Source organism: Callospermophilus lateralis, chromosome 12 (genome assembly GCF_048772815.1).
Source record: "Callospermophilus lateralis isolate mCalLat2 chromosome 12, mCalLat2.hap1, whole genome shotgun sequence".
NCBI classification, from domain to species: domain Eukaryota; kingdom Metazoa; phylum Chordata; class Mammalia; order Rodentia; family Sciuridae; genus Callospermophilus; species Callospermophilus lateralis.
Window position 1 is genome coordinate 31,025,304 of NC_135316.1, and position 14,236 is coordinate 31,039,539.

General features: G+C 36.3%; 1 protein-coding gene across 1 annotated transcript in view; it reads right to left on the reverse strand.

Annotated features, from left to right (window-relative positions):
* Positions 1-14,236, reverse strand: part of LOC143411831 (phospholipid-transporting ATPase IB-like) — a 178,694-nt gene that overhangs the window by 127,314 nt on the left and 37,144 nt on the right. Inside the window, exons 8-11 of the mRNA XM_076872702.2 lie at positions 12,946-13,073; positions 9,155-9,266; positions 8,640-8,805; positions 979-1,106 (exon numbers count right to left, since the gene is read on the reverse strand). Of these exons, the coding sequence (XP_076728817.2) occupies positions 979-1,106; positions 8,640-8,805; positions 9,155-9,266; positions 12,946-13,073 (534 nt within the window). The remainder of the gene's footprint in view (positions 1-978; positions 1,107-8,639; positions 8,806-9,154; positions 9,267-12,945; positions 13,074-14,236) is intronic.

Here is a 14,236-nt window from a genome sequence, read left to right on the forward strand (position 1 = left end):
AAAAATAACCCATAATGGACAGTGTAGAATACTTAGATTAACCCAATAGGTTATCTTCTCTCATACAACAGGAGAATCAATTTAGGAGAAGCAGAGGCACCTGTGTTGGTGAATAGGAATCAAAAGACTTGGCTTTCAAATTCTTGGCTCTGCCTCAGCCGACCTGCGTAAGTTAGTTAGCATGTCTGTGTCTCATCTCACAGCACTCTACAAAATTAAATGAGAATACACCTGAAAGCACTTTGTCTCACTTCTTGGCAGTTAAAATATTACTCTCTGGCTGGGGATGTGTAGCTCAGTGGTGGAACCCTTACCTAGCATGATGAGATCCTGGGTTTGATGCCAGCATCACCAAAAAATAACATCAACAACAACAACAACAAAATGTTCTCCTGCAAATGATTGCCATCCAATGGCACAGTAAGAAAAATTTTTACTATGTAACATTTAGAAATAATTTTATTTCAAAGACAAATACCTAAAGGTAATAATTAAAAATTATACCCCCATTCAAACTGTTAAATTAGTTTAGTCCCCAATTCTTTAAATATTAATGTCAATACATGACTGACAACCTAAAAAACTTTTAATTAATTTGAAGTGATTCTGGAATGATTGCCAAGATCTATCATTCTTGCCATGATCTGTAAGGCTCCTTCACTGTTGAGTATTTTTAATTTTATTGGATTAACTATCTTTCCATACTTGCTACCAAGCCACTATCTCTTAAACCTTTTTCAACAGTTAGAAAAAAAAAGGTATGAAAAAATGATGTCCTCAAGATTAACACAAAGGTCCCAGCTTTACTGAGCCAGGTTGACACCAGTGCTTGTCTTTCTGTTGAAAGTGTCCCTGGCCCACTGGCTATACACTAGCCCTGTCACAAGGACTCAATTAATGACATCAGTTCTTTGATATCAAATAAAAGCCATGGCTCAAGAGAGAATTTTTGTTTAAATTTCTGATTTTAATACTTACCCAGTTTATAAACTGGGCCTGAATGAATTTCACAGTTTCCAGAGTTAACAGCAGACTGATGGGAACAAGATTATGGTACAAGATAATGAATACCAGTATATCAAACACATGGTTGTGGGGGGTGATACCTGTGGAGAAAAATCAGCAGAACTATGTCACAGCTTCAGACAATGGTTTCATTTATCCTCATTTGAATCACCACTTTATTAGAATTGTGGAATTTTTCCATGAAAATCATGATTAAAAATTGACCCCAAAATGAATATTTTTATGAAAATTAATCAAATAGCAGCCATGCATGAGGAGTGTGGGAAGTACTGAGATTCGAGATCACCCTGCTCTCAGGGAGTTCAGGATGCGGCCTGAGGAAGAAAGCCAGGTCAGTGAAGATGCTGTGAGGAATTCCATGGTGGCACAGAACATTGAGCATGGTGACAATGACATAAAGAAAAGGGCCAGCATCTCAGACAGGAACATCTCAGAAAAGGAGATGAGCGGAGTTTGAAGGAGAAGGAAGTTTGCTAAATGCAAGAGATACGAGGAAGGGAATGAGGAGGACGTTGTAGCTGGAAGTAACAGTGGGTGTGAAGTCAGAGACAGACTTCACTTTAGTTAAGGAAACTAAAACATGTGCGTATAAATAGGTACTTATATTATACTTTTTAAAATTCAACAAAAGTAGTGAAGGCCAAAAAAGAGGTAAATGGGAGGCTTTGTAAAATCTATACGTATACTCATATTTTCAAGAGACATTTGTGTGTTTGAGACAGTAATTTTCCAATAAGAAATTCAACCTAATTTCAGAGAAAGTGACTTTAAAATATTTAGTAGGTGTTCAGGGGACATTTACACACTGAATTATATATATTGTTCTGAAAACTTGCATCTCAGTCTTATATTTTGTTTATATATCTGTGTTACATAGGGTATGGGGTATAACTAAAAAGAGATAGCCAAATTATTTTGTAGAAGTGTTACATTTTGCCAAACACAAACTCATATAATTGATTAAAATTAAATAACTATTTTAACTTGTAATTTAAAAATCTTGTATTCTTTTTTTTTTTCTTTTAGAGAAACATACTGGTAATGTCGGACAATTGGAGCAAAATCTAGATTTCTAAATTACATCAACTTCAAAGTAAGTCACATCTTTTCAAACTCTATGACCTCAAGTTTACTAACATTTCCTTATTTGCCATGATTATACTGTTATATTTACCTTATATTTATAAATCAGTCTTTTAAGAAAACTAGAGGTAGATATTTTATTATGACCATTTTATAGACAGAGAAACCAAGACAAAACTTTCAGTGTTTTGCCAAGTTTATTAATTATTGAAAGTGCAGTTATAACTTTAATCCAACAAGTGTCCTCTTCTTTTGAACTAGAGTATCCTGGGCATATTGATATAGTCTGGAACCAATTCTAGGTTCTTTTTCCAAATATGCCACTCACTACATCTGTACTTTTTGGTTGCTATATAGAATCTCAGTTTCGCAGCAGTAAGTCAAGAAATTGGACTAGAACATTATAAAGTTCTATGTCAACTCAAAAATTATTTCTTATAGTTAGTCAATTAATTATTGAGTTTCTGTTATAAAAAAAATGTTCTTGAAGTTAAGGGTACAATGATTCCTGTTCTCAAAAATGCATTATCTAGGGCTGAGGCTGTGGCTCACCGGTAGCACACTTGCCTGGAATGTGTGAGGCACTGGGTTCGATCCTGAGCACTACATATAAGTAAATTAAAAAAAAAAAAAAGGTTCATTGACAACTAAAAAAATATATATTTTTTAAAAATGCATAATCTAGAGAGAAGATGGCAGAGCAAATCTAGGCAGCAACTCTTGATCAGCCATAGCCCAGAAAAACATGTAGTGAAAGACCAACTGATAAGCATGATGAGCAACAGAGTAAACACTCTAAAACTCAACATTGGACATCTTGAGATTTGGAGGGACTTGGAATTTGGTTACCAGAGCAGAAAATAAGGACAGAAGTCCTTGACCCAAACTCAGAAGGGAGGGTTAACAAAGAGACAAAGAAGAAAAGAAAAAACCCATAAATTTACTTCCTTAACAAAGTTGGAAAGAAAATGAAACCAAGTCAAAATGGGACAGAAGCAGCAAAGAGTGAAGGGGATCACACAGTGTGAGCTGAAAGCTGTGCTGGGGCAGGGCAATCATTCTGTAAAGTCCACAGCTAGCCAGTCTCCCTAGAAGAAAGTAAACCAATACAGCTTCTCCTCACTTACAAATAAAACCACAGGGAAAGTTTCTGAATGGTCTTGTCTGAGTAACCCATCTGGAAGTGCAGAGAGATCTTTATTAGTTGAATGCTGCCCAAACCCCTCCCCTTTACTGTGGACAGGGAAGTGGAATGGAGCTGACCTGACAACAAATCACACCCAGGGAGTGCTAAACCCAACCCAGTGCTCCCCAACAGCCTCCACAGGAGTTGAGGCAAAGATGGGCTGACACCCTAACTCCATCACACTAATAGGTAAAATGCCAGTGATCTGTCTCAGCCGTGGTGGAAGCTTCCATGCCAGTATGTCCACAGAAAGTCCGCACCCAAAGGCTCCACATTGCAGATAACTGCCAAGTGTTTAGCTATAGCCACTACAAAAAAAGTCCAAGCAGAGGGGAGTGGGCACTCAGCAAATCCAAAACTGCCAGCCATGTAGGAGTTCAGAAAAATGATGGTCAACTGTCACTCTCCCCAAGTCACAGGAAAGGTATCCCAGTGATCTCCATCATCCAAGTGGAGGTTTCTATCCCACAGGACACCTACAGAGAGCCTTCATTCACAGGCCCTACAATTGTCGTCAGAACCCCACCCCCGTTGTGTGTTACCTTCCATATATCAGAGAGAACATTTGACCTTTATTTTTGTGAGACTGGCTTATTTCACTTAGCATGATAGGCTCCAGATCCAACCATTTACTGGCAAAATGACATAAAGTCATTCTTCTTTATGGCTGAGTAATATTCTCTAGAGTATATACACCCAATTTTCTTTACCCACTCATCTGTTGAAAGACACCTAGTTTAGTTCCATAGCTTAGCTATTGTTACTTGAGCTGCTATAAACATTGATGTGGCTGCATCACTGTAGTATACATTTATATCTTCAGATTTACACCAAGGAATGATATAACCAGGGTCAAATGGTGGTTTCATATTTAATTTTTTGAGGAATCTCCATACTGCTTTCCAGAGTGGTCCCACCAATTTCAGTCCCACCAGCAATGTATGAGTGTGCCCCTTTTTTCCACATCCTCATCAACATTTATTGTTGTATTCTTGATCATTGTCATTCAGACTGGATTCAGATGGAATCTCACTTAATTTGCATTTTCAAATTGAACATTCTTTCATATATTTATTGACCATTTGTATCTCCTCTTCTGTGAAGTGTCTGTTCAGGAGAGGCACTTGGGTCTGAATTAGAACAAGATATATTCTATGCTTATATAATTATGTCAAAATGTATTCTACTGTCTTGTATAAATAAAAAGAACCAATAAAATAAATAAATGGAACAAAAAGTGTGGGGATTTCTATGAAAAAAGAAGAGCAAACTATGGAGTAAAAAAAAAAAAGATTGAGGGGAAGGGAGAAGGAATGGGGAAAGAGGGCAAGGTGGGATGAAATTGACCAAATTATGCTATGTACATTGAATATAACATAGTGAATTTCATCATTGTGTATATCTATAAAGCATTAATTAAAAAACAATAAATTGGGCTGGAACACTCAGTGGTAGAGTGCTCAGTGGTGGAGCACTTGCCTAGCATGTGAGAGGCGCTGGGTTCAATTCTCAGAACCACATATAAAAAAATACATAAAATAAAGGTATATCAACAACTAAAAATATATTTAAAAAATAAATAATTAGGAGGAGGATCAGGAGCATAGAGGAAGGGAAACAGGAAGAGTAAAGAGGGTAATGAAGAAGAAGTACTAGGGACTAAAATAAAGCAAATTATATTCCATGCATGTTTAGCTATGTCAAAATGAACCTCACTATTATGTATAATGTACTAATAAAAGCATTTTTTAAAAGACATACATAAAAAATTCACAATCTAGGGTTGGGGGCAAATAAGCAATAATCATGAAACATGGAAATGGAATGAATTCTATTATGTATATTATAATAGATGTGTAACCGATGTGATTCTGAAATCTTTGTAATGTTTTGAATAAAAAAAAAAAAAAAAAAAAGAACCCAGAGAACTCCTAAGTAAAAAGACTGGGAGAAGTAAGTCATGAAATGCCACAAGAGAAGATACTGCCTCATCTTGGCCTAATTGAGCAGTGTTAGGTGTTCAGGTGAAAGGGACCAGAGGTGAATTTGAGGCCCAAAGGAGCATTGGACAAAAGACCTGGAGGTATCAATAGCCAGTTAATGTAAGGTTCCTGCAAGATACCAAAAAGCAAGCAGTGCTTTGTTAATGGAGATTAAGTCCTGAGGAGGAAGTAGGAGTATATCATACTATAGGAATGGATAAGGTAATAAAGGTCCTGGTATTGGCATACTGGAGGAGGCTTAACTTGACCCTGTATGCAGGAAGCAGGAAATATTTTTAGTAACAGCTAGAGGATCTCCTTTGCAACTACTCAGCTCTGCCACTGTGACATTAAAATAGCCTCAAACAACACAAAAACAAGTAGGCATGGCTATGTCAATAAAACCACTCACAAGTACAAGCAGTGGGCCATTAAGCAGTGATATGCCAATCCAGTGTAGGCAATAGAATGCCACTGAAGTAAGTGTCACGTGTACATAACTACTTTTAATATGGACACTATAGTGACTAAGAAATAGAAACAATAAGAGTCATCTCCTCTTTCAAGAAGTCTGCAGAGGGCTGGGGCTGTAGCTCAGTGGTAGAGTGCCTGCCTTGCACATATGAGGCACTAGGTTCAATCCTCAGAACCACATAAAAATAAATAGAGATATCATGTCCACCTATAACTAAAAAAAATGTATTATGAAAACAAAAAAAAAAAAAGAAGTCTGACAGAAAAGGGAAGAGGAGGTTATTTATGTGGCATACCAACCTTGACAAATTTTATAGAAACCAAAATATCAGTAACTTTTGTTCAGTTTGAACATAAATTTATTTTTTTATGTCCAAAATAAGATGATGTCATAGTCTGGATATAGCATGTCCATCAAAAGCCCATATGTTAAAGGCCCAAGGGTGAACTTTTTGGTTAATAATGGAAACATTAAAGGTGGGGGGTACTGATGGGAAGTTCTTAGGTCATTGGATACATACCTCCAAGGGGAACTGTGAAACCCTAGTCCCCTCCATCATCTCTTTGCTCCCTGTCTCTAGATGTAAGCAGCTTTGCTCTACCATGAAATGCTACCTTAAAACAACAAAGCCAACTGGAACCACTAAAACAGTGAGGCAAAATAAACCTTTTCTCTTTACATGTTAATTATTTGGGGAATTTTATTACAGTAATGGAAAACTGACTAATACAGATAATATTAACACCCTTGTGTTAGAGCAAATTGAAGAAGGAAATTTGAATCCAGATTGCCTTTTGAAAGTAATCTAAAATCTATAACATTGAAAACCAAAACTGGACAAGGAACATCTGGAAATCCCCATAGCATAAGAATAAACCTGCCTCAGGTTTTGAGGCTGTCTACAGAGATTATAACTGTTTCTTTATTCCTAAAATGCTCCCAAACAGGTCTACATAAGGGAGGTTAAAATAGTTCAAGATCCTCAAAGACAGATTATAAAAGCCAGAAAGTATATAATGCTTTACTCTGAAACATAGAAATACATTAATTTAAAAAAATGCTGAACTTTTAATGCCATATACTAGTTCATTTTAAGACTATAGAACAAATCAGACACGATTTTCCTATGTTCATATATGAATACATGACCAGTGTAACTCCACATCATGTACAACCACAAGAGTGAGTACTCCATGTATGTATGATATGTCAAAATACATCTACTGTCATGTATAACTAAAAAGAACAAATTTAAAAATTTTAAAAATACTTTACTTACAGCAAATTGATTTAATAAATGAATCCCCCCATTCAATGCCCACTGTCCTCATTTTCTCATCAATGTACATCACACACAAAACCTGATGAGGTAGGTATTATTCCCATTTTCAAATGAGGGAAGCAAGGCCTAGTGAAGGAAAAGCCTCATCAAAATTTTTATAGTCACTAAGTGTTAGAGCTTAAGACTTGGACCCTTGTGTGTCTGGCTCACATTCTTGTGCTTCTTCCCTGAGTCCTATCTCTCTCCTGTATTTTGGAATGCCATTACTATGTGTAATTGTCCTAATAATTTTTAAACAATCTTAAACCATATGTCTCATAATTGACTAATATTGACAATATATAGAGAATTCAAAAACCCAACAGCAAGAAAGCAACCCAATTAAAAAATGGGCAAAGGCCATAAACAGACATTTCTCAAATGAAGATATATAATGGCAAATAGGCATGTGAAAAAATGCTCAATATCACTAATGATCAGGAAAATGCAAATTAAAACCACAATGAGTTTGCATACTACATCTGGTAGAATGACTTTTATAAAAGAATAGCAAGTAGTATCAAGGAATGATAGAAAAGGGAACCCTTGTACACCATTAGGGGGTATGTAAATTAGCACAACCATTTTGGAAAATGCTATGGTGTTTCCTCAAAATATTAAAACTAGAGCTATCATATGATCAAACAGTTCCTCCACTGGGTATATATTCAAAGGAAAGGAATTAGTGTGTGAAAGAGATAAGGCGCTCTTGCGTTTTTTTGCAGTAGAGTTACAAAAGCCAGGGTACAGCATCAACCTAAGTGTCTTTCAAGCAAAGAATTGATAAAGAAAATATGAGACACACACAAACACACACACACACACACACACACACACACACACACACACACCCACACAGGAGAAATACTATTTGACCTTAAAATATAAAGCAATATTGTCATTTGTAAAAACATTGATGAAATTGAAGGCTATTGTGTTAAGTGAAATAAGTCAATCACAAAAGGGCAAATGCTGCAGCACTCTTATGTTTAGAATCTAAAATGTCAGTCATTGACATAGAGAGTAGAATGGTGGTTTCCAGGGCCTGGGAGATAGGGAGAAGGACTTAATGGAGGTTTGTGTTAAAGAGTATAAAGTTTCAGTTAAACAGGAGAAATAAGTTCTGGAAATTGATTGTATTAGTGATGACCATTATTAATACTAATGCACTGTGTATTTGAAAATTGCCAAAAGAGAAGCTTTTAAATGTTTTCAGAACAAGAAAATAGTATGTGAGGTTAAGGATATAAAAGTTAGCTTAATTACATTATTCTACAATGTATACATGTCAAAAATCATATTGCACTGCATATATAAAGGCAATTATTTCTCAATTAAAAATAAAGCTTTAAAAAAATAAATAAAGATTTAAAATTTTTAAGAAGGGAACATTGTTTCTAGTACTAATTTACAATCACTTTCTCAAAAAAAAAAAATGACACCAGCCAAAATTGTTAGAATAAGTATCTCCCTTTTAAACAAAAGCAGGGAAACAAGTCTTTAAAGTCCCTATCTTAAAAGCATAACTTCCCAAAGTGGCAGCTTCTTGAACTCTTAAACACTTACCACTAATTCCCATGTACCAAATGTTTTCCAGGTACATTTTGTTCCAAATTGTGGCTCCCACACAGCTCACTGCAGATATCACAAAGAGTAGTAGCAACAAAATGAGGATTTGCATGTTGGTTACTTTCTCAACCTGTGATCTCTTGAGAGGTGATTTGACGGAATTCTGCACAATAGCACATTTATTCATGTTCACACAGCATGCACACATGCACATATATCCAAAGAACAAAATACACACACATACACAAACACAAACATACACACACATACAGAATTGTACTGTAAAAACAAGATAATTGCAATTTGGTAATAAATATCTGGTAAGAAATAATTTTAAAAAGCTGAAGAAATATCTAAAATGAGAGGTATAATATGAACCTGCCTTTAAATTTCAGAGTAATAAAGAGGAATGAGCCTCCTGAATTCAAAAGACATATACTAAACTCCCTCACTTAATATAATCAGAAGGAAACATCCAGAATCAGAAAATTTGTCATCACAGACTATTTTACCTGCATCAATTTGGTTTCAAATCCAGTGTAAATGACTATACCAATGATCCACTGTGTATTTTTCAGCTGTGTACCTCTCAGCAACATCTGGTCAGGACCAACTGAAATAGGACTAAAAATAAGAAAGAGCATTTATAAAGTACCAAAGAAGTCCTTTTCTCACAGTGTGATAAAAAAGCATAGGCCTTGTTATGGTTTGGATAGAAGATGGAAGTTCCCCCAAAGCTCCTATGTTAATGCAGGAATGTTCAGAGGTGAAATTATTGGATTGTGAGAATTGTAGCCTAATCCATCTGAGTTTGAATAGACTGGGTAGTAACTGTTGTTGGGTGGGGTATGGTTGGATGTAGGTATTCTGACCATGGAAATAGACAGGGGAGCATTCCCCCAGTGAGCAAACTCCCAGGGGGTAACTGGAGCCCTGATTCCCAGGATTGGAATGCCCAGCCTCCTCCCTTTGAGGTAATAAGACAATTATGCAGGCACTACCTAGTTTCCTTAACCATGTCCTTGGAGAGAAGGGGCTCTGTGTTTGTATTAACCTGGACCTTATCTCAGCTGGCACTCGGGTTAAAGAAACACTAATTAGAATATAGTCATGGCAACAGGAGGTATGTGTTCTTTGAGTTCACTTCTGCACTTCTTCTTCACCACTTCACTCCTCTCTGCTCCTCCTGTCTGTCTGCTGTGTCTGTCTGTTCTTTTGTGCTCCTCTTCATAGGTTTTCTCCACAGGTGATCCTTTACAGTTGGAGAAGGTGGGTCACTGAAGGTGTACCCCCAAAGGGCTCATCTTCCCTGTGGTCTCGGCTCTCTCTCTCTCTCTCTCTCTCTCTCTCTCTCTCTCTCTCTCTCTCTCTCTCCTTCCTGACCATGCCATGAACTGAGATGCTTTCCTGCCCTAGGATCTCACCCTGTGATGCAAAGCTTCACCTTAGGCCCCAAGCAATGGAGTTGGCCATATTAGAACTGAGGCCTTTAAAACCATAAACCCCCAACAAACTTTCCTTCCTCTAAATTGTTCTTGACTGATATCTGGCTTCAGTGACTCAGAATTTAAAACCAGCCTTCACCTTACATATATTTCTTTTTGGCAACTTCAACTCTGGAAGAAAATGACAATAAAATAGATGTTTCTTTATATAGTCACCTATTTCTAAAAGAGCATGAAAAAAAATTTTCTTTGGTGTCTACTGCTCACCATTCCAAAGTCATGATGATTATAAATTTTAGATAGAAACTATCTCTTAAGCCTAGAGTGCTTATAAAATTTGGAAAAATAATAGACCCAGAACAGTTAAAGCAATTTTAAACAGGAAGAATGAAACAGGTGGTATCACTATACTAGACCTTAAACTATACTACAGAAAAATAGTAACAAAAACAGCAAGGTACTGGCACCAAAACAGGTTGGTAGACCAATGGTACAGAATAGAGGACACAGAGACTAACCCACAAAATTACAACTATCTTATATTAGACAAAGGTGCTGAAAGCATGCACTGGAGAAAGGATAGCATCTTCAACAAATGGTGCTGGGAAAACTGGAAATACATATGCAACAAAATGAAACTGAATCCCCATCTCTCACCATGCACAAAAGTTAACTAACTCAAAATGGGTCAAGGACCTAGGAATTAAACTAGAGACTCTGCATTTAATAGAAGAAAAAGTAGGCCCTAATCTTCATCATGTGGGGTTAGGCCCCAACTTCCTTAATAAGACTCCTATAGCGCAAGAATTAAAACCAAGCATCAACTAATGGGATGGCTGCAAACTAAAAAGTTTATTCTCAGCAAAAGAAATAATCTGTGAGGTGAACAGAGAGCCCACATCCTGGGAACAAATTTTTACCCCTCACACATCAGATAGAGCTCTAATATCTAGGGTATATAAAGAGCTCAACAAGAAAAGCACCAAAAAAAGCAAATAATCCAATCAATAAATAGGCCTGAGACCTGAACAGACACTTCTCAGAGGAGGATATACAATCAATCAACAAATACACGAAAAAATACTCATCATCTCTAGCAATCAGAGAAATGTAAATCAAAACTACTCTAATATATCATCTCACCCAAGTAAGAATGGCAGCCATTATGAAGACAAACAACAACAGGTATTGGCAAGGATGTGGGGAAAAAAGGCACACTCATACATTGCTGGTGGGACTGCAAATTAGTGCAGCCAATTTGGAAAGCAGTATGGAGATTCCTTGATCAGCTGGGAATGGAACCACCATTTGACCCAGCTATTCCTCTTCTTGCACTATACTCAAGGGACCTAAAAACAGCATACTACAGTGACACAGCCACATCAATGTTTATAGCAGCACAATTCACAATAGCTAAACTGTGGAGCCAACCTAGATGTCCTTCAGTGGATGAATGGATAAAAAAAAAATGTGGCATTTATACACAATGGAATATTACTCTGCACTAAAAATGAATAATATCATGGCATTTGCAGGGAAATGAATGGCATTAGAGAAGATTATGCTAAGTGAAGTTAGCCAATCCCAAAAAAATGCTGAATGTTTTCTCTGATATAAGGGGGCGGGGCGACTCAAAGTGGGGTAGGGAGGGAGAGCATGAGTGAAAATTACCTCTAGATAGGGAATAGGGGTGGGAAGGAAAGGGAGGGAGAAGGGGATAGTGGAAAGAGACGATCATCATTACACAAAATTCATGTATGAAGATGTGAATTTGATGTCAACATATCATATATACAAACAGAGATTTGATAAATTGTGGTATAAAGGTGTATTAAGAATTGTAATGCAAAAAAATTATGAATGTAATGTACTCCACTATTGTCATGTAAGAAATAATTTTAAAAAATCACAGCTTTAAAAAAAATTGTCCGAGAACGTTTTGTAGACCAATGCCTGTGTAGTGTATCAATTTAGTAACCTATAGAAGGGATTGCGTGGGGTAATTCAGAGCACAGAAAACAGGTTCAGCCTGCTATATTTACTTGTCCTCCTTACCTCCAGCACTAGATTGACCCACCATATAAAATATGTTCCTAAAAAGTCTACGAAGTGCATAGGACTGGAGCAACAGTAAAGAAGACCTCTCCGTTATGATCAAACCAAGTCCATTTGGCTTATCCTTGGTCACTTTCAAAACCGTGTTCTTCTCACTGATTTACTCCATGTGATAATGCTCAGTGCTTATAGTCAAAGGTAACTTGGAGTTGATTTCTCTATCCATAGCATTTATTGGTTGCTATTGTTTAAATATGAATAATATTCCCCAAATGACCATGTGTTAAAGCCTTGATCCTCAGGGTGGTGCTATTGGGAGATGTTGGAACCTATAGAAAGTGGGGGTTGGTGGAAAGTCTTTAAGTCACTGGAGGCTTATGGAAGCAATTGTGGAAACTTAACTCTTCCTAACTTTGTTCTCTGTTTCCTGGCTCATGACATAAGCAATTTTCTCTGCCATTCACTCCCTCCATGATATGTCACCCTTGCCAGAGACCAAAAGTCTACCCAATCTTGGGCTAGAACTATGAGCCATAATAAACTTTTTCTTTTTTACAAGTTAATTGTTTCAGGTATTTTATTACAGTGACATGAAGTTGACTAACACAGGTATCCTGATTAAGAAAATGCTGTATCGTTTCCTTATTTTCAATATTTTCACAGGAGCTTCAGGGTATTTCAAAGTCAAGGAAAATGTAAATAATTATAATGCTTTCAAATGTTATTAGTGGACAGAACAGAAACTGCAACAAACTGTGCTCCAGAAGAGGGAGAAAAAATACTTGAAAAGAGAAAAATGATACCTTTTACCCTTTAAATACAAGGTTCCAACAAAGTTATTAAACTGACGATCAGGTTCTTCACATTCAATTTTTCCATCTAAGTTTACCAATTGTCCTTCCTTTAGCATCCCAGCAACTTCTAATGATGCCTATTTTTAAAAAACAGAATGAGAAAAATAAAAATAAAAGTTTTATATACTGGCAAAGCTTCAAGTCTCCAATAGTTAGTAAAAGATGATGATGAAAGTCAACTAAGAATGTAAAATACCCAACCAAATTTTAATATAGACTTTTCTAGAAGACTTTGACAAAGTGAAATTTTACAAATAATTTTAATTAAATTGAAATAGGTGGAAAGTCAAATTTTATTCTCTACTGAAAATTTCACTTTTTAAAGTTCAACCATCATAATCTAACACCATATAATGTTTGATACATTTATATATGTAGCTGATGATGCTTGTTTATATATGAGTTGTCTCCCCAAAACACACATGTGAAACAACACAAGAATTTTCAGAGGAGAAATGATCAGATTATGAGAATTATAGCCTAATCAGTGAATTAATCCACTGATGTTAATTAACAGGGCAATAACAATAGGTAGGGTGTGGCTAAGGAAGTAGGTCACTGGGAGTGTGTGCCTTGGGGTTTACATTTTGTCCTTTGTGAGAAGACTTCTTTGTGCTTCCTGTTTGCCTGTCCTGAGCTGTTTTTTCTCTGCCCCATGATGTTTTGCCTTACCTTGGGCCTGGAACTATGGAGTTGGTTGACCATAAATTGAAACTCTTGAAACCTTGAGCCAACATAAACTATTCCTCTTCTAAATGGTTCTTGTTAGGTCTTTTGATCAACAAAAAGATAACTAAAACAATGCTAAATTATGGATCATATTTTGAGTAACAAGAATCTAGAACAGGGGTTCAAAACTTTTGTATGCATCAGATTCATCCTATGACGTCTGGTGAAAATAAAGTTTGCTGAATTCATCCCCAGAGTATTTTTATTTAGTGGGTCTAAGGTTGAGTGGCACAATTTGGATTTCTAACAGATCCTAGAGGATGATGATACTTCTGGTCCCAAGTTAGGACTTGGAGAATCATTGAACTTTATCCCAAAAAGATCTCAGCCTTCCATAGAGAAAATAATAAAATCAACATCAAGAGATAGAATCAAACTGTCATCCATCTTGTCAACAGAATTGAAAGATACAAGAAGACAGCTGATAAATTTAACTACTTAAAATGAAAGACTTTTAATTCTAAAATGTTATAATTTTCCAAATGTCAAACAAATGTAAAATGTAATACAA